Source organism: Acipenser ruthenus, chromosome 2 (assembly GCF_902713425.1).
Source record: "Acipenser ruthenus chromosome 2, fAciRut3.2 maternal haplotype, whole genome shotgun sequence".
In the NCBI taxonomy this organism is placed as follows: domain Eukaryota; kingdom Metazoa; phylum Chordata; class Actinopteri; order Acipenseriformes; family Acipenseridae; genus Acipenser; species Acipenser ruthenus.
In genome coordinates, this window is record NC_081190.1 from 20,956,933 (window position 1) to 20,982,855 (window position 25,923).

General features: G+C 36.0%; 2 protein-coding genes across 2 annotated transcripts in view; one reads left to right on the forward strand and one right to left on the reverse strand.

The window, feature by feature from the left end:
- Positions 1 to 665, reverse strand: part of LOC117973735 (transmembrane protein 232-like) — a 39,113-nt gene extending 38,448 nt beyond the window's left edge. The window contains exon 1 of the mRNA XM_058991681.1: positions 468 to 665. Coding sequence (XP_058847664.1) covers positions 468 to 604 — 137 coding nt within the window. The 5' untranslated portion in view covers positions 605 to 665. The remainder of the gene's footprint in view (positions 1 to 467) is intronic.
- A 1,162-nt stretch (positions 666 to 1,827) lies between these two features.
- On the forward strand, positions 1,828 to 25,716 carry LOC117409531 (mitochondrial outer membrane protein SLC25A46). The gene is made up of 8 exons (XM_034015726.3): positions 1,828 to 2,278; positions 3,598 to 3,640; positions 5,470 to 5,527; positions 10,027 to 10,104; positions 10,553 to 10,653; positions 19,315 to 19,371; positions 19,957 to 20,014; positions 23,911 to 25,716. Exons 1-8 carry the CDS (start codon positions 2,032 to 2,034, stop codon positions 24,487 to 24,489), a joined length of 1,221 nt encoding a protein of 406 aa, XP_033871617.2. The 5' UTR covers positions 1,828 to 2,031; the 3' UTR covers positions 24,490 to 25,716.
- The last annotated feature ends 207 nt before the right edge of the window (positions 25,717 to 25,923 follow it).

A 25,923-nucleotide genomic window follows, 5' to 3' on the forward strand; every position in this document is an offset into this window, starting at 1 on the left:
TAAGGCAGTTGCTTTGCTTGAGGAATGGAAATCTCTCATCATATAGAAAACGGTGTGTTCCAGATATACAGGGATAGCCTTGCATTTTCTTTCTACCAAAGAGCACTGTGAATGTATTATTAAGTTATGCACAAAACCCAATATATTTTAGTCCTAGGCAATCAACCTCAAAAACCAGGACAGTAGGTAAGCCTATCGGACAGTGATGTTATTAATGACACTTTAATGAAATAATGTTTTTAACCACTGGAGCGCTGTCATTGGCACAACAAAAGGGCTGCTTTGATGACCAAACCTTGTATCTTTTTAGGTAGCTGTTAATGGTGGTTCTGTAGTAAATTACATTGATTTTAAAAGGACTACAAGCAAGTAGGATATTCCTTAAATAAAGAGCCATCTAAAGTCACACAGGTGATGCTACGATTCATAAGTTGTTTATGCAGAAAGGAGTTGTAAACACTTTATACCTCTGCACGGCATCCTTTTCTTTGTTGACGTCTTCAATTTCTTGAACCTTTTTAAAAATCCTTTTTTGCAGCTCTAACTGCTGACCTTGTGAACCAATCCCAAATCTGTGAACAACTGGAATTTTGACAATTGGCATCTTTTTATGGAAAATCACCTCTGACAAGAATTTCTGCAAAATAATGAGACAGAGAGCTTATAAACACCTTTTCTGTTTTTTGCCTGTTTTCTGCCTTGCCACAGGTAAGTCTACTGTATATACAGTATGTATATTGCATCAGATTCGCATTAGTGGATTTGCATTAGTGGTGTAATGTCCACTCTTGTACCACAAAGAATGAGGGCCTGATGAAGACATAATATTAACTGATAAGCCAGCTGTAGGGAAACAAATAATTAAAATCAGAACCAGTGATTGCAACATCATAACATATTACATGAAAAGGCCTTTTGGATCAACAGTATTTACTCTGTATATAATAAGACAGGTGCTTAGACTGCTAATGTACATCGAGATAAAGAGTTGATACCGTACAGCCTACAGGAAGTGCATATAAAATGCTTTCACTAAAAGTGGTGTATCCGTAAAAAAATATCCAACATTGAATTTCAGTACTGGCCTGTTAAAAAGAAAGTCTGTGTTAAAGTATTAAGCAAGACCATCTGTTGAAAATTGCAATTTTTAGGAAAATAAAAACTATTCACGTGCAATGTGCACGTGAACGAGAGAGACTGTGAAGTAACTGAAGGGCTACATAACATTAAGAAATAACCTATTCTTTGCAGTGTACTTTTCGAACATGCTAGTTCATGGTTAGCACTTAAGGTGGAAAAACAAACAGATTTTTCTTTTAAAAAAAAAACAACAATACAATATGCATTACTGTCGAAAAACTACAGGATTATTGCCATAAGAAATAGATACATGTGTAGCCCATAACCATTTTAAACTATATATTTACGTAAAACGTATACAGATTTATAGATTTGTATAGTAGTTATGCTTATTACAGCAATGTTTTAAGAAAACAACGTAACATTATTGCTAATGATCTATATAAAGTTAATTCTACATGCATCTGTCTGTGTTATATTCTTCATACCTGAAAGTTTCTGGTTCCAGGGTGGTTGCTAGGGAAGCGGTTGAAGTCACGCCTGTCAAAAGATCTTACTGTCAACATGACATCATCTCATCATCATGATATATTCGTTTTCACGGGGGTTGGGGGTAACTGCACTCACTTTATAAATATAGGAGTATCTGAGAAAAAGTTAAAAGAACTTATATCTTGAAATTGTTCGACCTTTTTTTTTTTCTTTTAGATTATTATTATTATCAGAACTACTATTCCCATAATCCTTCACATCCACAAAGCGGATGGGGGCAGAAGTGTTTCCTATACAGAGTGTGTGCGAGGTTGACAGTTGTCTTTCGTTGTTTTGCAGGAAGAGCTGGGATGCTGTTTTTATTTGCAATATTGTAGCCAGGCTCCTGATATAGTGAACACGTTACAAATTTCATCGTAACGTTTGCTGTCGTTATTGTGTGCATCTCTTGTCTACTCCATGAATTCTCAGCGACCCGAGAGCTTAACTTACAGGGGCAGAGAGGATCCTCCCTATGGAAGTGGATTCGCAGCAAGGTCATTTAATAATTCATCCAGCACGGATATTCCACACTGGGTGTCAACACCTCCTGACATCCCCGGGAGCAGGAACCTCCACTGGGGAGAAAGAACCCCCCAGTATGGCCCAGCTACACCTATTGCTCAGGGGCCCAGTGATGAGTCGGTACAGGGTGGGCCATCCGGTGGTAAGCGAGCAGTACTGTAAAAAGTGTGTCTGTTTGGTGAATCATTCAAAACAAAACAAAACAAAAGCGAAAGTATATGAAGAAGCAGTGTACACACAATCAGTAATATTTTAAAGACTCAAGTGCAACGTTTTATTTACATTTAAAAATAAAACAAAAAAAAAATTACACAAATCAAGCGTCATCTGCACAGCTGGATAGCATGTGTGACATTTGTTTTAGAAATTGTTGCCAATGCGCGTCGCAGTGAGTAATTGTTCGTAATTTACTTAAAAATATATATTTGTATTTTAATCCCCAAATATTTACGAAGCTATTGACATTATTTTTGCATCAAAAAACAAACTGGATACTGAAATGTATGAATTGATATGTTACAATGTTGGCATCGCGCTGAATTTGCACTAATTTCATACTATCTATTTTGGAGAGTTGATAACTCCTAACCCGGCCCACTTGTGTTTAGCTCAGTTTTAGTGGTGTGCTGTTCTCTGAAAGCCAACCTAGTGTATGGTTCAACATATTTTATAATCTGAAGTCATACATCCCCTAATGATGTTAAACCAGTACAGTAGACATGACTTATTTTTTATTTATTTTTTTAACCCATTGAGTAATATCAGACAGGGTGCACTGAATGGCAGCTGCTTGTGACAAGACCGCTGGCCACTAACTGTACAAATATTTTCTTGAAAAAAACAATGTTTTCCTAGCTTCCGCACAGAGTGATAACCAACCAGATACAGAGATGGAAAAATGTTGATCTAAACATATATTGTTGCCAAACTCTTCTTCCATCACACTGAATAAACTAAAATACAACTCCCAAGGGGCAACCAGTGTCAGTGATAGCCTTTGCTGTTCATTAAAGGGTTAAAAGTAGGAGCCCCACACAATTCATTGTCATTTTTCTTGGTTCCCTCCAAACCAAGTTATGCCATTTTGCAGAAGACGTGTGGTGTTAATCGCTCTGTGCAATAAGGGGTAGTCCATCTGGTCACATCAGTTACTGGTTAAGCTGTGATTAGAACTAAGTTTAAAATAAATAAATAAATACAAAAAATCAGTATCAGACATTACCCGAGTAAAATGTATTGTGCAAAAATCAAATAAAAAACGGCTTTCAGGCATACAGGCACATATTCAGGATCAGAAAACAACTGTCATGGTCTTGTGTAAAGTTCAGACATTGAAGATCTAATGGCACTGCTTCCCAATTTACTGTATCTGAAAAGAGGATGTTGTGAGATTATACTTCAGTCTCTGCACACTTAAAAAAAAAAAATACTTCTGATTTAAAAATATGTTTTTTCTTTCAGATCAGTTAAACAGATTTGCAGGATTCGGTGTTGGGTTGGCAAGGTAACGTTTTCTTTTAATATTATGTAACAGCGAAGTTTTCTTCTTGGGCAGCATTAACTGCTGCCATTTAATCAGTAAAATATGGCCACCCCTAGTACAGTATTTATAATTAGATCGAAGAGATGCATGTACAGTAGAAGTTGTTTTTTTAATAAAAAGGGTCTTATTGTTTTTAAATTTGCATACTTGGGTACATTTTTATGGTTACAGCACAGCAGCCATATCAAAAGATGATTCTGTAATGTTAAGTTACAGTGATAATGTTCTCTTTGCTGAAATTCATGAGTCATAATATAAACAATGATCTAATCCTCAGCATTTTCAGCTGCTGACAGTGTTGTTAGCGTAAACAAATATTTTAGCTGACATTTTATTCACCACATGGTTCTGGGTTCTGAATCTCCCTACCTGTCTTGGTGCTGGCCTGGAGATCCTAAATAGATGCATGGGTTTATACTTGGGTACACGTTGTGTTCTGTTAAAATGCAGTTCATCTTTTGGTTTTTGTATAACCCCCATGGTTGAAGATGAGTGTAAATACAAGGTGTGGGGGTGGAGATGTTTATACATCTCCTAAACGTAAGTTGTGTCAGCAACATTGAAAAAAGACTACATAAAAGCCTAGCCGTTGGATTTCTAATAGATTTTGACTTTTTTGCTTCAACACTTAACTATTTTCTTTGCTCATTCCCATTTCTCATTACATAATCCCATGCCCCTATTTGCGCGATAATAGGGGCCTGAAGATATGTACTTTGGATCTCCAATATAGTTCAAAGTAGGGCAGCAGTGTAGAGTAGTGGTTAGGGCTTTGGACTCTTGACCGGAGGGTCGTGGGTTCAATCCCAGCTGGAGGACGCTGCTGCTGCTGTACCCTTGAGGAAGGTACTTTACCTAGATTGCTCCAGTAAAAACCCAACTGTATAAATGGTTAATTGTATGTAAAATAATGTGATATCTTGTAACAATTGTAGTCGCCCTGGATAAGGGTGTCTGCTAAGAAATAAAATAATAATAATAACACAGTTAGGAAAATGTTAAAAATGTATTTGAAATACATCTGAAGCTACTTGTTCTTTACCAAACCAATCTCTTATGGCAGACATTTATTTTAAGGCTGAAGACCATTTCCTGGTGGAGGCAGTATCGGGGATAGTATATGCTGTTTTTTAAAGGGTAATTTCCCCTGGTTATTCCTTCTGCGATACCTCGTTTCGGGAGTATCGATACGATACCATGCACAGTATCATCATATTCAATACTATCGCGATACTTTGGATCTTATGTCCATTACATGTTAAATGGCTGCCAAATTCCTTTTTTTGCAAGTGCAAAGTGCATAAGATGCTAATACACAGTTAATAACGCTACAGCATGGTGGAATGCTTGCTGTTTTGACCAAAAACTTATATATATTCGTATTGCTGGAAACAAGTTTCAGTGTATTCAAAGGTCATTGCCACTGACTATAAAATTCAAATAAAACTGGTAAGAAAGTGCAGCACTTAGTGTGAAATATACCATTTTCTTTATTTCTTACATATAAAAAGAGAACTCATTTCAGCCAGCTTCAAATACTCCAATTACAATGAATCTCTTAATTCTTATATATATATATATATATATATATATATATATATATATATATATATATGATATATAATATGCACGTTTATTGTAGGTGATTTAATTTTTTATTTTTTATTTTTTTGATAGTTATTTAACCACTCCACTTGCTAGATGAGTCTCTTTGGGTAGGTATGGAATGGAACTATTGTATAGATCTAACATTTATATGTTTTTTTTGTTTGTTTTGTTTTGTCTCTTAGTCTGTTTACAGAAAATGTTTTGGCTCATCCTTGCATTGTATTTCGTCGCCAGTGTCAGGTATGTTTCCTTTCTTTTTTAAATTATTTTAAAAATGTGAAATATAACACATAGGTACAATATATGAATTTGAGTGAATTAGGATTCAAAGCCAAACCTAGTATTTTTGAGAGTTCGTCAGTTTGTATTTATTTTGTCTAAAGTGGCCTGGACAATCACATTGCTGAAAAGGGTTCCAACTCCTGTCTCATGCAGTACAACTCAACTGTACAGCTCCAAACCTCATTTGTCTCATCATTGTTTTCAATTTTATAGGCAATTTTATAAGCACAGTAACATTCTGGAAACTGCCATACACTGAGACAAACATACAGTCTACATAGAAATTCGGTTTTATTCTCTTCAAATTTCATGCATGTATTTAAACTGAATGGTTACTAATGATGCATTTGTTATATTGAATTTCTTATTTTTGTAGTTCTTTGTTATGATATTTCTGTTCCATGTTGCAGTTTGTAATTAAGTAACAGCCAAAATGTGCATTAATGTTTATGAATAATAAATGGTACCTTGCATACCGTACAACATTATTAGGAGAGTAATAAACAAAAGGTCTTTCAGACTTAATATGACATCTCCTGAATGTCTTTCCTTTGTATTCTTCTCGATCAACTATAGTACTTATTTTACCAGCTATGACAGTTACGTATTAGCTCAATTAAGAAAGAATCAACCAACAACATTATTTTAAGCCACTATTAATTTTGTTGCCACACAGAAATACTAGAATATTTACTGGAATATAGTCACTAGAGCCACATTTACAACAGGATGCTAGTCAGACACACATGATTCATTTGTTTTTATTTGTAGATATTAAAGACCATAAAAATGGAAGATAAACAGAGTTTCTTAAAGTATGTGCAGTGTGGTGTAGCGTTTCGGCCAAGTTTGGTTTGCACCCTTCAAATGTTTGACACAGACACAAGAACTGCATGTACAGTAGGTCTCAAATGTACAGTTTAACAAACATACACTATGTTATAGAATATTTGTTTCCAAGTCATGCTTTTAGACTGCCTTGCACTTTGAGTCATTTCACCTGGAGAGTTAAGTTGTCTGTAAAGGTTGAAAATGAGCACTCAGAAGGATCCAGATCTTTCAAATGATTCGAGATAGCATCTTGATACTCACTGCACACACACAGCTGCTCTGCTAGTCTAATATGTGTCAACATATTACCAATTGGTGACCATGGATGTTAATGCAATGGAGTCAAATGGAGAAGAAAGTGCAGTGACGCCATTAAAACTGCCATATTCTACTTGCGAGAACTCCTGAACCACTGTAGTTATCATCTTCATCTTTCTCAAGGTTATCCAACAACAACAACAAAGACTATGGGCCTCATTCACTAAACGGCGGGAAATGACCAGAATTACCGCGTGGCAGGGGGAAGCCACACCACGCGCAAAAATGAACCAGCGGTAGCTCTATTCACTAAGCTAATTATATGCACAAATAAAGCGAGCTAAATGATTCATTTGCAAGTTATCACAACACGTGGAATTCAGCACACAGAATTCAACACGGAGAATTAAGCAGAAGGTTTACACACACTGTATTATAATGTATGTGTGTGTATATGTGTGTATATATATTTTATATATATATATATATATAATAACCCCAGACTGTGTGAGGATGTACGAGAACATTGGAACTCGAGTCGCTGTTGAAACAATCTTTAAAAATGAAACAAACTTTTGCTGGAAACAAGAGTCGTTTAAAATGGTCTTTGTTGGCTGCAAAAAAAACAAGCAGACAAAACAGTTTTTTTTTTAAAAACAACCTTCAATGACATATATTCAGCCACATTTTAGAGTTTTGTAAACCTTAAAAACATATGTTGACACATTAATTACAATGATCGTGTAATTCCCATAGCCTGTTTTGCTGCCTTTAATCCCAAAATATTAAACACAGGAGAAACGTTAACTGCAAACCTGAAATGACAAAACCAAAGTTTTTGTGTTTTTCTTTATTATTTTTTATGAAGTTTTAAAACCACAGATACCATCAAATTATTAGTAAATGATATAACATCATATATGCCACTGGAGCCTATCAACCTAAAAAAAAAAACAAAAAAAAAAAACATTGTATAGACGTGAAAAGCTAGTGTTTCTCCCTCTGTTACATTGTCTATTACAAAGGCAGACACAATTGAAATCAGTGCCATTCTCCACAAGCGTCTTAATGATATCCTGACCTAATACTGTTGTGTGGTTAGAGACAAGATGCAGTGTATCTACTATAAGCAGTAAGTTCCTCTGAATTTGCAGTTGTAAAGCTGTGTGGCATGAAAATAATGTACAAAACACAGCTGCCTTGATCATCAGTGTCTTCGTTGCATACAATGCAAACAGACTCAGAATCGTTCATTTTTCCATTTAAATATTCTTCGTGTGCTACATACACTTAAGGGAGATGCTCTCGTCTGAGTGTGTCACTGTTAGGCACGGCTCCACAATTCAGCATTTTTTTCATTAAAAAATGCTGTAATATTTCATTGACCAGCTGTTGTATCGGTATGTTCGCTGCACAAAGGCTTCCACTAATTCAAACGTGTTGACATTATGTATTTCTTTGCTCTTTTTAAACAATCCTGTGATTGTGACCTGCTTGTCCAGTAATTGTTTAGCCTGAACTTCAAGTTTTTGTGTATTGCGCTGTCAAGATGCTTGTCAATAGTACCTTTTCTTACATGATCCAAAGACACATTACAAGTTGAGCAAAATATCTGCATGCAACGTCCCCTTTTCATAGCTCTGAACGCGATTTTCTGTTGAAATGAATTTAGCTTTTTTTTTATTTGTCAGCTGTCAGCATTTTTAATGTTAATCATACACTGCAAGCTAATAAATCAACACGAGCTAAACAACCATTTTAAACTTCCCGCCTCTGACTCGCATGTTACGTCATTGTACAGTATGAGGAATTCACCAATCATGAAGCTGGTATGTCATTGCCGTAGTAACCAAATGCACGGCATTGACGCCGGAGCGTGTACAGCTACTGTAGCGCTGCTTCTACTTGATAAAAGTATGAAATGAACAGGAGAGGTGAAGAGTAATGCAAAATACTGTAAGGAAAATAAAATGCTTATTCTTCACGGTAGGCAGTCAAATACACGATTTCTGTGACATTCGTGATTTTGTGACTTTTCTGGGGCCGTGCATATAAGGCTAGCATGATCTGTGCTCAGTCTGTATCTAGTTATTACCTCCTCCTCACACAGCCCTAGTAACGTCTGCCTGGTCTGAAATACTCTCCCCCTGACTCTTCTTCTCGCTCTCCTGTGCAGCTCTTCTGCTGGTTCTGTGACACCATCTGGTTTCAATAAGCGGTACTTTTAACACATGCTGAGGCACCTAGTAAAGTTAGTGCCCGTAAGTGAATATGGTTTGCATTTCAAACACCTCCCTCGCGGTATTTTGTGACGTAATTTGCATAGATTTCCACACGTTCACATTATTCATTATATTTAAATGACTCGAACGTGGTACTTTTTCCATGCATTTTTTTCCACGCGCTTGGTTGCCTGCCCCTGGTTAGCGAATACAGCAGGTGTACAAAACACTTAGTAAAGGGGCTTACTGCGGGCAAAACACGTTACCGCTGTTTAGTGAATGAGGCCCTATATATGCATTGTCTATATCACAAGATACTGAGTTACTGAGTTTTGGAGCTCCAAAGTGGATGTCAGTCCAAAAATCCTATCCTAGCAGATATACACTTGTGCTGTTAATGTGTCATACCTATGTGTTTTTTTTTTTTTTTAAGTATTAGAATAATCATGTGCCAGCAATCTGAGTATCAAGCCTGTGCTAAATATACTGTGATCTGGTAAACTGCTTTCCCTTTATGGTTGCCTGAATCTCTTTCAACAGGTAAATCAAGACCTATAAAAACCTATAATAAGTCTGATCAGTTGTTGTTAACCTTGAGAAAAGTCAAGAACTACAACAGAGTTCAAGAGTTCTCACCAGTGCAATACTGTATGGCATTTTTATTGACATCATTGGACTTTTACTCCACCACATTAACATCCGAGGACACATTATGAAACTAGAAGAGCAGTTATGTGTTTGCAGCGGTATCAAGAAGATGTCTTGAATGCTATGAAAAATCTCCCCACTCTTTTCCTTGGCCGTTTTCATCTGTCACAGAAACCCCTCGGTTATTGGCACACAAGTTATAAAATAATGAGTTGAGAGCTAATACTTTTGGATTCTTCTTAAAACACTTCCAAGAGCTAATACTTTTGGATTCTTCCTAAAACACTTCCAAGAACTTTCATTTTTGGTCCAATATCAATGACTTCCCAGAGTAACAAAACATGCTTTTCATTCAAGTAATGGCACTGGTGTGTGTTTGTTCTATACCATTAAGGTTGCTGTAAGAATTAGCTTGTATTACGGTTTTGCCACTTCTGTTTAACTGAACTGTAATGTGCAGTACAGGACTGCATATTTAAAATGATTCTTTGTTGACAGGTCAATTACCATGCAAGGAACTATCATCTTGTACCGTTCACAGCCGTTAGTGTCATGTACAACTTAACTAAAACACAGGTAAGGGGGGGGGGAAACAAAAACAAACCCTATTTACCTTTTGTACATAAACAGAATGTGCCTGTTCTACAAAGTAAAATAGAAAATAACATTGTACTTAAAAATGAATCTGTATATTGCATTGGACATATTTTCCCAAAACATAAACTTTAGAAAAATCCAGTCTAATTTTGCATTTAAAGCCAAGGGGATATATATATATATATATATATATATATATATATATATATATATATATATATATATATATATATATATATAATAACCTTCTATAACATTAGTTGCATCATGCATTCAGTTGGTAGAGTACTGATTTACAGCACTTGTTAGAATTACTGTATATTAATCGTTGATCGATAATGTGATATTTTGTAATTCTTTTTAATACCCATGGGGAAATTGTTTGTGTTCAGATAATAATTCTACTCTTTCCTACTGGTATTTGTAGGGACCAAAGGCTCTATGGAAAGGAATGGGAAGTACATTTGTTGTCCAGGGTGTAACATTGGGCACTGAAGGAATCATCAGTGAATGTACTCCACTGCCAAGGTAACTATACAGTACAGTACAAGAAACACAGTTTTGAACACAAGTCAAGAGTCCCCAAGTGTCTCTTCTGTGAAAAGCACTGCCTGGGGTGCAGGGGGGAGTCATGTCAGGGATGTTTTGGGATTCCAGAGCTTTTGTTGGGAATTGTTGCCGTGAGGGAACCTAATTGGACATTTCAAACTGGGGAGAAAATTGGGGGTAAAATAATTCGACAATCTAAATTAAAAAAAGAAATAAAATATATAGTGGTCACAACTGTGTTGCTAAGATGCATGTTTTTATGTTCAATTTATTTGCATCATCTAGTGTTGTTTTTTTTTTGTTTGTTTTGTTTTTACCCATCCCAAATTCTATTTCACAAATATGTAAAAAATTATAGACAACTTTTGCCAGAAATTTTAAGTTGCATTTCTGTCTGATATCTAGCACCTAACCCCTCCCTCTAGCATTGAATGAAGTCGACTACAAAAACTCCCTGCTAAATTAACTTGCAGCTGCTTATAACCACCAGAAGATGTCACTATATTGCAATTTCCTCACTAAATTATAAAGCTAACCAAACATAAGGTTGTTTTATACAATGCAAAGGTAAAGAAGCGTACTTAAAGAGAAAAACAGTGAGTAATATCAGTTTCTCATTCCCCCTTGAGTCATGAGTTTGTTCCTGCCACATGGATTCTTTACAGTAATTAATTGTATAAACTGTGTTTGACTCACCTATGCAGAATTATCCCATTTGTCTGGCTTATTACAAGCAGTGTACAGGATTTTAATTCAGTGAATATAGTCTTATCACTACTAGTCATATACAAATGGGGTCTTTCTAGTTGATTGCAAAATAATTCTGATTTACCATAACATTTTAAAAACCTGTATCTGAGCCTGTTCTGTCAAAAATACACATGAAACTATTTAAACACTGGTTTTACGCAAATCTGGAAGACATGAACCAAAAAAAACCTGCATTTCCCTCGAGCAAGGAAAAACATACGATGTTGTAGGTAGTTTTTTCAAAGACAAGACAGTTAACAGAGCCCTTGCAGTGAGAGTGGTTGGACTTGAGTATGATTTACAGTACATGGGACTAAAAATCAGTGGTGATTTTCTAAACAAGCAGAGCTTTTTTGCAAGAAAGTGCGTGAACTGTTAAACATGAATCTGTATAATTGCACTGCATATTAGTAATTAAAATACCTGGTTTGTTACATTTAGGCAGGCCCTTAACTGTGAATTAATAGAGTTTGTGAATTACCAAATTGTGAAATAACTAGGGAGAAATGTATTTGAGTAATTGAGCTCATAGGGTTCTCAGTGAAGTAGGGCAAGGCATTTAGTGTGGTGATTTTTAGCCCCCTGTGAATTTCACACTTTTGTTTCTCTGTAAACTAGTTTTTGTTTTTTTAATTTCCCCTTCAAACTATTGCTGTGATCTCCTACTCTACAATTTTGTGTTCAGCTCTAACCACAGAGCTCTTGAGAACATGAGGGGCAGGGTTCTCCCCAGGAATTTTTCACAGCATGGTGGGGGGAGAAGCTGGGGGCGGGGCGGGGGCGACGAAAGAAACGGAGATCCTCGCAACCCCCTGCAGGCGAGGCAGGACAAGTCATGCACATGCTTACGCTTTGTGGAAGTAGTTGTCCGCATATATAATATTCTATATCTATGGTTGTCAGTAGGTAGATGCAGAGTATGCGTCATAGGATGACGTACTCCTTAGCAACGCATTGACGCCATTCCACGGAGGGGAAACTAGATTTTTGCCATAGTATTATCGTTTCTGTCCGACATAGAAACCTTTCAAAAGATTAAGAATGGCCTACGATTATGTGGATATAATTAGTGCTGTTTTTCATTCTTCTTTCAAAAATAGCATAAATTAGTTTTTCTAAACATTTTTTTTAATTCACTGTCTTTTTTTTTTTTAATCGTAGTCTACTGTATAGTAGTAGTTTCTGCATGTGAGTTGTATTGTATTTGTAGTTAAAATAATATAGGCTACTTATTGATTACTAAAAAAAAGCTCTACTAATAACGTGCATCATCTCACGTTTTAAATATTCTAATAAACTTTACTGTGATCATGTGGTTGTGGAGTTTTGCTTTTGTTGTCGTTGTTCCAATATATATGGTTGTTGCACCATTAAAAGATGTAACTTGCACTTGATGACACGTGTGCTTGCAAGAATAAGTGGAAACCCTGTGTGTCACTGTTGTTCCATAGTTAAGGAATATACAACATACATGTTTTTTCCACTTATCGCAAGTAAAACTGGACATGTACTGTGTCCCACATTTCATATTTTAAAACCTACATACTATATGAAAATCTATCTATGGGAAACTGAAGTCATACAAAAGGATTATTGTAAAATTGTGGAACTTTGGATTTTTTTCTAAAGACCTCGAAATAAAAAAGATTGAATATCTCAAAACTCTTTGGAATACACATTACTGTTCTTCATCTGAATGATTTATTTATTTAACCCAGCTTGTTATGCTACATTCCCGATAGCCGCTCGCCACAAGCAAAACGGCGGCAGAGGCTTTGAAAAATGTACTTGTGTAAGACTGCCAGCACATTCAACGTGCGCTGGTAGATGAATCAATACAGACTGTTTAGTTTGATTTGATTTTGCCCAATGAAAGCTCTTTTAGGTTGATCACGTAACATATGCATGCCACAAACATTGTGTTTGGCAGGAGGACAGAGGCTCTAATTAGAAACAGTCAGCAGACGGCGCTTCTTATAAATAAAAAACAAAAAAAAACACATGGCATCCAAACGGAAAAAAATGTTATCAAAAAATTGAACAGACCAATTACCAGAATCATGTTCCGAAAGATGTAGCCCAAGGAATACCAGTCATCCATGTCCAGATAACTAAAATATGACTGTGAAACTAGTCACTGGGAGGTGAAGCAGTCATGGTGTCAAACATACCCTCTGGTCCCGAAAGAAACATGCAGCTTCTCATTTATTATTTTAAAAATAAGGATTCGTCTCACTATGATTTATTGAGTTTTAATGTCAGAATCAGTGCAATATTACTGTCACAGGTGAAAGAACACAGTAAAAAACACAGTAGTGGCTGTACAATCCTACTAATATTATTAATCACATTAGTACAACTAGAGAGTGTAACTAGAGCTGCGGTTGGTCAGGGAGGCGTTAATATTAACATACACTAATAGCACTGTCTACTGGCACAATTTTGCTTTACCGTTCTGTAGTGGAAAGAAACCCGCGTTGCAGTCAAAATAATGTAAAGGATTATGAGTACATGAATATTATCTCTGCAAACCTATTCAGAATTTAGGAAATCTGTAATGACGTTTCTTCACGTGGGACTAAGTTTGGCATTTATTAAATGGGAATCAGAATTATAGGGCAATTTAAATATAATATGTATGTGTATTGTAAATAAATGGTAGGGTCTGTCATTTAAATATCTACGTGTTTTCAAATAAAATACACATCTTATTGCCTTGCTGAAACAGTATGTTTATAACTTGTCTACAGTATTGTTAAGTGGCTAAAGTTTTTCCAATGTGGCTAAAAATGTTAAGTTACTTTAGCCACAGTGGCTAACTAAATGAAAGTCTTAGAGGGAACGTAGTTATGGTATAATAATAAAGATCTGCAGCGGTGTTGGTTGTTACAGAGCTGTGTATCAGGGGCGCACCCAGGATCTAGTCTCATCCGTCAACAGGGGGGAATGTGTTCCATGTCGCAAACATTACACGCACCAAACTAAAGAACATATTGTCACAACCAACCCATTGAAGAGTATTAAGAGCTGAAACCAGTATTTTAAGCAAACCAATTTCTCACATACAGGAATAATCAACAATGTTTCACAGGATTGTTACTATTTTTTGGCCGTTATGCAAACTGAAAACACAGCGTAGCGGTCTGAATACAGCGTCATTTTTTCAGGTAATAACGTAACGGCCCGTTGCGCTCAACAGTGCTGGCGACGGACACAAATGCTGAGTCCTTTCAGATTAGGGACTAGGGGCGAGTCGGTATACTGGTTTTGTGGTTTACCGCGGGTTATGTACAGTACATTACAGTATTGATACCGTTCCTGTTATGCTACACCGCAAATATCGTAATTGCAGTAAAGAACAATTAATGCCATGTTCATGTTCCTATGAACAAAGGGAAGGAAAAGGTCATTTTCATATGACAGTCTTTATTCAACATCCTGTACAAAACGAGGCACAATACTACTCCGCTTTCTCACCTAGCCTCACACTTGAACATTCCATCATCACTGCTGTTTTGCCTTTGCATTTTTCAACTGCAAACATGCTACTAAACCAAGTGATGATACTTGCAGCCCTAGCAAAGTTAGGATGCAGAGACATCTTAACAACTATTAAATAACACTAAAGGGAGGTAAAAATTTGGAAAATAAAAACTTAAAAGTTTAAGCCATATATATATATATATATATATATATATATATATATATATATATATATATATATATATATATATAACTTTAGGGTGTTCTTTTACAGTTTTTATATTCTGATTGTCTGGGGGGTGGGGGGATTACTTATAATTGCTATGCCTTTTTTCATCTTTGTCGTAGAAGTAGAATATAAAATGCCAAAAGTTTAAAGCATTCTATGAATGGAAGTGTGGTTTTTGTTTGTTTGTGTGTGTGTGTTTTTTTTTTTCTTTTTTTGGCGAAATTAGTCATTTTAATAATTTATATGATGTACTGTATACTGTAATATTAAGGTTACCATGGTATTTTCTTGACGGTCATTATATGTGGAAATTGTATACCAGTCCATCCCTATTTCTGTCATCCCTGGCTGCGGTTATTAATACTTGGAGAAATTAAAGAATGCAACTGTTTTTTTTAGCAACTGTTAGTCTTGAGCCAGGGCATCAATTTAACTTTTGGAGGAAAAAGTTAGGTAATAAAAACTCTAACTTACAGTATCATACAAAAAGCAAAACGACTTTCCATCTGTCTTGAAAAGCAGGAAGAAGTTCAGAAATTCCCTTTGAGTTTTCTTTGCTTCTTTCTCAATTCATGACACATGTTTTTGCATTGCTGTTCTTTTTTGTGGTTTAATATAATGACAACATTCATTTTATCTATTTATAAGAAGGGGTCTTATTCATACACTGCCTGTAAAAGTATAAAATTCTGACATAATATGATGCGTACAGTAAATAACACTGACTCATTTTAATTCCTAGTGTATTCACCAGCCAAAGGTGCATATGTTGCTTTTTACTGAAAAAAATGATGTTAAAATATAGGGGGAATGCCGTTCTCAGGTTTTAATGATGCCAGTAAAACTTCCCGTCACTTGGACATAAGAAAAGTAACAAACAAGCTGATGCCATCTGGCCCATCGCTGCTCATCTAATTCCTAATAGCTGACTGATCCGAGAACCACATCCAGAATGCTCTTGAGAGGTCTGGGTGAATCTGCGTATATTCTGCATATTTTCACCAGAGTATTCTACAACCTCATCAGGACCTGCCTTTTTATTTATATTCCACACAATAAATAAATCAATACAAATGCGCTGTTTGCCTTTTTAATTGCCTCCCCAGATTGCTCATACCGATGAGTCCAATACAAATGGCAAGACGTTTTTTGTAAGTGATTTTAAAAAAACTAGTCCTTGTGGGCTAAAATACAGATTAGATGATCCCGGTAATTGGTTTAACTGATCAGAACAAGTGGAACAAGTTAGACCGATAATGGGGACTAACAACCAACAGCTATGGCCAAAAGTTTCGAATCACCCTATAGAATTAACACATTTTGCTTCATAAAGTTAAATGAAACCTACTGAATAATGTAACGTTTATATGTTAAATTACATATCACTTTGTAGTTTTCCACATACTTAACAAAAAACTGACAAAGTGAAAAATGTGACATTTGGAAATCCAGCATGAAATACTGTACTACTATTATGGCTTCTGGTAGACTTTTGCGCTATCATTTTGTAGTTTCTTTGATTACATGATGTTAAATAAAAGATCTAAATTATGTTCATATTGAATTTCATTTTTAAAATTCTAGGTAATGCAAAACATTTGGCTTTAGCTGTATAAACCTTTCTTTAATAATCCAATATGTGAATTTCAGTGTCAGATAAATATATAAAGGTATCCCTGTACAAAAATTACATCAAACATATTTAAGTAAAAATAAATGTCATGTCTTTTTGTGCACATTTCAAACTGCCAGATCATAATTGCATTTTAAGCTGTCGACATTGCTGCATAGGCACAGAAAGGTTTCATTGCGTGATAATGGACCGTTAGTTGTTTATAGTTAAAGCATATTAACTGAAATTGTAGTGCATCAAACTGAAAACGGTATCAAAGGTACATGATTAAAAAGTTTATTTTAAATGTTGGGCCCACGTATTTTGTACAAGACTTTTTTCTCACTGATCTGATTGCCCAAATGTGATAGGAATAAGAAATGCACTGAATAAAGTTTTCAGATGTATTATTTATTTCAGAGGGAAAATGCAGCTTTCTCTGCAAAAAAACTAAGAAATAAATAATTAGGACGAGCAAGCGTACTAAGTTAGTCTTTCCTTCACAGCACTACGTTAATCCGCTTGAACAGGATCATCACAAATCTGATTCGGTACGCTGCAATCGGGATCTAGTTTAGTCTGATTTAGCAGATGATCCACCTGTGATGATTAACTTCTGGTCCGCTGCAATTGGGATTTGAAGGTGTACTAAATCTAGTCCAATCAAGTGGACTAAACCTGCTTAATCCATTAGTTACACATTAAGTGGACTAAATTTGGTACACTGCAATTGACCCCTAATTGCTAAGTTTGAAATGAAGGGGAGGGGTACAAATGGGAGTCTAAATATTTATTGTTGTTATGCAGCAAATAAATAAACTTTAACTGGCTGATTAACATCGATGTAATTGTATATTTAAAATACTGTATTTATCATTGAGCACTAAAACATTATTGATGTAATGGGAATACAGTATGTATGCATGGAGATGAACAGCACTCTAGTTGTATCAACAAGCTAAAGTCCATGTTCTTTGTTATTTATTTAAACACACCCCTAAACTAATGTTTATTTCCTGTGACCGTCTTGCATCTCCATGGCAGAATGGAGCAAATTAAAGCGAAGGAAACCGTTTCTTGTTTTTTCTGTAGAACAATGGTGTATGAGTATTTTGTTTTTACAACATACCAAGTATGGAAAAAATCAAGAGGCAAGGTAACCCGTCAATTGCGGACAACTGCTTTGTTCATGAAAGCTGTATATTTCAGCATAATGGCGCATGTTAAGGTTTAAAGACAGCTACTGGAGCAGAGAGAGGGGGCTGGCAGCAGCAGTGGATGCTTACATGAAGAAAATCTTCAGGTCCTGACAAAATCCTTCAGTGCACATTGTGCATGTGTGCGCAACTATTCTGCGCCCTGGGCCTGTTCTATGTCAGTACAACCAACTTGGCTTTTGCATCCTACATTTGTTATTCCTGGCAACCAAAACTAACCTGTGCAATAAGTAAATGGTTACCAGTTGAACCAGTCGAAACCTATAAAATATTTTGACTGAGCATATAAATAAGAAGCCTATAGCATTTTGACGTTGTAGTGATTTACAGTGAGTAGTACATTTTTATTAAGTTATTAGGGAAGGGGATGGGTGTTTACCTATGATATAAGCCTTATTGAGGGTCATATGACTTGGATTTCCAGAAGATACAGGTAAAGATCTAGCACTAAAAATATTGACTTCATATTTGGTATGTATATGTATTCTGTGATTCTGTAGATCAAGTTCGATCGTGGATGTCAAAAAAATGACCATATATAGTTTATATCTAGTGGTACGCTAACATTTGGCTGCTCTGTTTGACAAGAGCAAGACAGGCACATTAGTTGCTAGCACAAGTCAAAGGAAAAACAGCAAATATTGTTTATTCAAAGGGAAGAGATAAGTGTATAGGAAGTTCCAAAGGCTTATAGGAATTTGAGTTCTTGGAAACAATACATTGCAGAAATTCAGATTTCAGATTTCTTTGTATATAAATTTAAAGCCAATATGCTTAACGGTCTGAAGTTCTCTGTTTTTTTTTTGTTTGTTTTTTTTGTTTTTTTCCCCCCAATTCCTTGCTTGTTGGCATGTGGTTTTATGAATTTTCACTGTAAATTGTTACAATTATGCAAGATCTGCTTCTCCAATGTACAATACCGCTGAAAAGTAAACTACTTACTCTGCAGCTTGGTCCAGAATTGGTCTAGTTTTGTTGTCTTTACTAGGTTTGTTGGCCATCTGTAATTCAAGAACTGTCATAATTTTGAATAGAATCTAGAGAAGATCAGGACATCTCTGTCAGTTCTCTATCGGTGGCTTATTAGTAGCCCACTAAACCCACATACAGTAGAGTTCGACTGGGGGTGTGATGTTCAGGTGGGGCCTTAACGGTATACCTGCTGCACAGGACGTTTATACACACGTCTATAGATGAATAGTATTGAAGAAATTAACATGTTTTAAAGCTGCCGCCATATTTATTCATTTAACTTTCTGTACCATGTAGCCACCTCTGTGCTATACAGTCCAACATGGCTTTCCTTGTTGGGATCATTGTTAACCATTTGGTGGTTGTTCTTCTTGCAGAGAACTGTCCCATAAATGGAATCTAAAACGGATAGCTGGGCACCTGATATTGAAAGGGTAAGGTTTGAGTAAATTGGTTTGTGATTTACCATATCAAATGTTTCCACATAGAGCACAATTACAAACTCTGTTGGCTCAACTATTCTTAATATTTTACTATATTATAAGTCATGTTCCATTGAAAACAATAGATTTAAAATTATAACAAAAATATGTTGCCATTATTAAGTATTCATAGTTTTTCGGTTTAGAAATCATGACTTGTAATATGTCTGTGTGGTAGGATGACCTCTCGTGGTTTCCTGTGTGTTTGTTCCACATGTCTGTTGGAAGTCAGTTGTTGTTGAAATTGCTTTTTGATCAGTGTTTATGGAAGTTTAAATGAACCCAATAAATCTGCAATAACTTGATGTTAACAGATCCCAGTCAAATATGAATCTTGCAATTATATATATATATATATATATATATATATATATATATATATATATATATATATATATATATATATATAAATTTATTTTTTAATTTTTTTCTAATGCTCTTTCTAAGACAGTAAGTAGTACAGACTTCATGTGTAATGCTGCTGTGGGATTATGAGTGCCAATTAAACAAAGGAATGAACATTTGTCTTTTTCACAGTTTAACATGCGTTGTTGCAATGCCTTTTTACTCTGCCAGCTTGATTGAGACTGTTCAGGTAAGTACCATCATTCCATGATTACTCAGTCCCTTGTAATGCTCCATAATAAATATGAAGTTAAGGTCATGAAGGGCAAGGTCTAGGGGGCAGAAAGGCAAAACATAAATCCAACCCAAGGGCACCAAGGCAATTTCATACACATTCATAAAACAACAAAAATTAAATACAGAGAGCCTATTATGTTGATTAAATTTTAATTAAAACAAACACAAATCAATGTTTTCAGAGTGATTCCCACACTAATTGTTACTAAAATAAAAAATATTGGTTATTTTCCATTGTAAAAAAATGGTATAAAAAAATCAAATTTAAAAACAACTTTCATAATGGAAATATATATATACAGACGTGCTCAAATTTGTTGGTACCCCGCCACAAAAAACGAAGAATGCACAATTTTCTCTGAAATAACTTGAAACTGACAAAAGTAATTGGCATCCACCATTGTTTATTCCATATTTAATAGAAATCAGACTTTACTTTTGATTTTTTATTCAACATAATATTGTAAATAATAAAACAAATGAAAATGGCATGGACAAAAATGATGGGACCGCTAACCTAATATTTTGTTGCACAACCTTTAGAGGCAATCACTGCAATCAAACGTTTTCTGTAGCTCTCAATGAGACTTCTGCACCTGTTAACAGGTAGTTTAGCCCACTCTTCCTGAGCAAACTGCTCCATCTGTCTCAGGTTTGATAGGTGCCTTCTCCAGACTGCAAGTTTCAACTCTTTCCATAGATGTTCGATAGGATTCAGATCAGGACTCATAGAAGGCCACTTCAGAATAGTCCAATGTTTTGTTCTTTTCCATTCTTGGGTGCTTTTAGCTGTGTGTTTTGGGTCATTATCCTGTTGGAGGACCCATGACCTGCGACTGAGACAGAGCTTTCTGACACTGGGCAGTACGTTTCGCTCCAGAATGCCTTGATAGTCTTGAGATTTCATTGTGCCCTGCACAGATTCAAGGCAACCTGTGCCAGGCGCAGCAAAGCAGCCCCAAAACATAACCGAGCCTCCTCCATGTTTCACTGTAGGTATGGTGTTGTTTTCTCTGAAAGCTTCATTTTTTCATCTGTGAACACAGAGCTGATGTGACTTGCCAAAAAGCTCCAGTTTTGACTCATCTGTCCAAAGAAGGATTGTGGCTTGTCAATATGCATTTTAGCAAATTCCAGTCTGGCTTTTTTATGTTTTTCTTTCAAAAGTGGAGTCCTCCTGGGTCTTCTTCCATGGAGCCCACTTTCGCTCAAAAAGCGACGGATGGTGCGATCAGAAACTGACGTACCTTCACCTTGGAGTTCAGCTTGTATCTCTTTGGCAGTTATCCTTGGTTCTTTTTCTACCATTCGCACTATCCTTCTGTTCAATCTGGGGTCGATTTTCCTCTTGCGGCCGCGCCCAGGGAGGCTGGCTACAGTTCCATGGACCTTCAACTTCTTAATAATATTTGCAACCGTTGTCACAGGAACATCAAGCTGCTTGGAGATGGTCTTGTAGCCTTTACCTTTACCATGCTTGTCTATTATATTCTTTCTGATCTCCTCAGACAACTCTCTCCTTTGCTTTCTTTGGTCCATGTTCAGTGTGGTGCACACAATGATAGCAAACAGCACAGTGACTACTTTTTCTCCATTTAAATAGGCTGAATGACTGATTACAAGATTGGAGACATGTGTGATACTAATTAAATAAATTAATTAGTTTGAAATATCACTATAATCCAATTATTTATTATCTTTTCTAAGGGGTACCAACAAATGTGTCCAGGCCATTTTAGAATACCTTTGTAGAATAAGCAATAATTCATCTCTTTTCACAGCTTCTTTGCTTTATTCTATGACATACCAAAGGCATGCAAGTATACATGATAAAATAGCTTTTAATTTCATCACTTTTTAGGAGGAATGAAGCATTATTTCAGTGAGCTGTAAGGGTACCAACATATTTGAGCACGTCTGTATATACAGCTCTGGAAAAAATTAAGAGACCACTGCAAAATTATCAGTTTCTCTGGTTTTACTATTTATAGGTATGTGTTTGGGTAAAATGAACATTTTTGTTTTATTCTATAAACTATTTCTCCCAAATTCCAAATAAAAATATTGTCATTTAGAGCATTTATTTGCAGAAAATGACAACTGGTCAAAATAACAAAAAAGATGCAGTGTTGTCAGACCTCGAATAATGCAAAGAAAATAAGTTCATATTCATTTTTAAACAACACAATACTAATGTTTTAACTTAGGAAGAGTTCAGAAATCAATATTTGGTGGAATAACCCTGATTTTCAAGCACAGCTTTCATGCGTCTTGGCATGCTCTCCACCAGTCTTTCACATTGATGTTGGGTGACTTTATGCCACTCCTGGCGCAAAAATTCAAGCAGCTCAAGACGCATGAAAGCTGTGCTTGAAAATCAGGATTATTCCACCAAATATTGATTTCTGAACTCTTCCTAAGTTAAAACATTAGTATTGTGTTGTTTAAAAATGAATATGAACTTATTTTCTTTGCATTATTCGAGGTCTGACAACACTGCATCTTTTTTGTTATTTTGACCAGTTGTCATTTTCTGCAAATAAATGCTCTAAATGACAATATTTTTATTTGGAATTTGGGAGAAATGTTGTCAGTAGTTTATAGAATAAAACAAAAATGTTCATTTTACCCAAACACATACCTATAAATAGTAAAACCAGAGAAACTGATAATTTTGCAGTGGTCTCTTAATTTTTTCCAGAGCTGTATATATATTCAGGGTATTTTTTTTACTAAACTCAGTCCCACACCACTGACTAATGCATAGATTAGACTAGACTTAGATACAGCCTTATGATACAACAGTACAAATAAGTGATACCAGTGAAGGGGAAGTTGAAAAAAAGAAACTGTCTGAAGATTTACCCATGGCTGGAGTTTAATAATGATAGTGGTCTGCAGTGTCTGCACAACTGTAATTTGCTAACCGCTGTTACAAAACCTGTACAAACAAAAAAAAGAATAAAAACTTCGTCAGGCAATGGAGAGTGCTCTGCATCACAGTGATGAACAGCCGGATGTACGTAATGTTAGATGCTTACATTTGAGAGACTATAGTTTCACAGTTTCTTACCTGAACATTAGGTCAATCCTAGAACGCTGCCAATTTAGACAGCTCTTCTTCCTTTTGTTTTTAAACGTTTTTGAGTTGGCATGGTGCTCGCAGACAGAAAAATCGCACAGTGACACTGCCAATGAACACGTGTGATTGGAAATATCTGGAAGCACTGTCATATTGAGCTCAGTCTAACATAACAGCGCATCTCCCTCTGTTTGCCTGTCATTAACCAATGATACAGTTAGTCTTTCTCATGGCTTAGTGCTGGGAGGTGCACGGTAAAATGAATGGCAACAATAATACATTATCATAATGAGTCATTTTCTCGCAGGATGAGATTAGACAGAATTAAATTGAATTGTGACAGAACGGGCCAGCTGACGCTGAGCAAGTTTGTGAATGGGTTGATCAGATGTGGTGGTGCTGAGGGACACCGGTGGCAATGACGGGTGGCTTACAGGCATTTTTTGCTGTAAGTTTTTGTAAATTTGGGAGGCATTGTGGCAAGTAGCTTGGGTTGCGATTGCCGCCAGTGCCGTCGGTTATTTCGCACCTTGAGTATGTCAAATTGACATGTTACAAGTCAAAGTGGAAGAGGCTTAAGAAAGATGCATTTAATATATCTGTAGAACAAGGTGCTGGTTTCTACCCATTCTAATTCATTAACAAAAAAAAACTTACAGCACAAAAAAATGATATGACTGTCATTTTGATTAAGTTTGGCTTTACCATTTCATCCTTTTATTGTGTACTTCCTTACAGCTGTTTATTTATTGATATGTCTTTTGTAGAGTGAGATCATCCGTGATGACCCTGGAATCCTGGACTGTGTGAAAGAAGGGGTCGGTCGATTGATTGGAATGGGCATCCCCCACAGCAAGCGGCTCTTCCCTCTATGGGCACTGGTTTTTCCCACCTTCCTGCATGGTGTGCTCCATTACATCGTCAGCTCTACTATCCAGAAGCTGGTGCTGCTTGTTTTAAGGAAGAAATCTCCTCAGCGGCAGGTGACAGATGGCACAGAGCCTATTCAGAACATGCTTGACGCGTACTTCCCTGAACTCATGGCGACGTTTGCAGGAAATCTGTGCGCAGATGTTTTGCTGTACCCACTGGAGACTGTGCTGCACCGTCTTTACCTCCAGGGGACCCGCACCATCATTGATAACACAGATCTGGGTTTTGAAGTCCTCCCTATTAATACACAGTATGAAGGACTGAGAGACTGCATTAATACAATCAGGAAAGAGGAGGGAACCCTGGGATTTTATAAAGGCTTTGGCTCTATTATTGTCCAGTATTCATTGCATGCTGCTGTGCTGCAGATCACTAAAATGATTTACTCTGTAATGTTGCAAAATGCTGCCTGAAAACAAGGCCCTGTATGTAGATTGGTCCCTGTCTAGAGAAGCCTGCTGGTTTGGAAATGGGCTGGTACTGACACTGTAACAGAAGCACCAGCTCAAACAAAGGTTTCATTACAGAACATAAACAATCCTGTAAAGATTTGTTAGAACCACATTTAGCTAAAATATACTGAGCTTTTTTCAGGTGCTTGATTTGCACTTATTTTTGTTTGTTTGTTTGTTTCACATACTCTCTGTTGGCTGTTCACTCATCTTCCTTTGTTGTAAAAGTTTCATTATATACAGGATTTTCAAATAGCTATCATGTCATATTCTTTCCTGTTACAGTGTTTTTTCATGCCCAGTGTTTCATCCCAGAACACTTAGCTATCAATTTCAGCTTTATTTCTAATTTAAATATGTGCTCAATCTGTCCCTATTGGATTTAGGGCTGCACCTCTACATTACCTTACAGTTTGGCCCATTTCGTTATCATTTTTTAACACATACCACACCATAAATAGTACACTCCCCTTTGGCACACTTTATCCTTTTTATTTCTGATGGTTAAGAGAGGATAGTTGCAGTTGGCCATGCATTAATGGGGGGTATAACTGAATACAAATCATACATAACACATTTTTATGAAGTTCATGTTAGTGTAGCAATTCTGATTTGCCGTAATGTTGAATAACCAACATCTTTTAAGTCCCATACATAACCAAAATCAAAACAATGAGCAAAACACTATGAGCAAATAAGGCTATTGTACATGCGACAGACTGACTGTGCACATTAGGGTTTATACTTTGATTTCACAGTTAATTTTCTGTTTTATTTTTCATTAAATGGAAAGTCTTTATTTTGATATTGTCTTTATTTTGATAGTGTAGTGCTTGTGCCTGGCTTCTGTCATATTATTTTATTTCTTGATAAAGATAAGACACTGGTGATCTGTTTCAGTTGCAGGTATCTGAAAGGTGAGCTGATTTTAAATGTACATAAAATGTGAAAAAGATTCATATATGTAGCACTGACTCTGCACTATGCTTCTATTTGCTTGGACTACTAAAGTTGAGGGATGTAATTAAGCTGTGGTAGAATGATAGTGAGAAGTTATTAGTAAATTCCAGTTGTATTGCTTGGTTTAGATCTGTGTTGTCTGTATAGCTCAATGCTTGAATGATGTACATTACCAAGGTTGTTTATATTTTTTGTGAACAATTCCCCAAATAAATTTCTGAAAAGGGATGTTTGAGAATATATTCATTGTTGGCTATGCGTTAAAACTTTCCGCTGTCATTCGAACAACATTAACTGGCAGAATATATTTTCATTAAACCATTTTATTGCATGGAAGGAGATATAGATATATATATATCTATATATATATCACATGCAAATGGCATATGGCCTTCACTGCATAATAAAGTTGTTGAAGTAATGACAACTTAATAA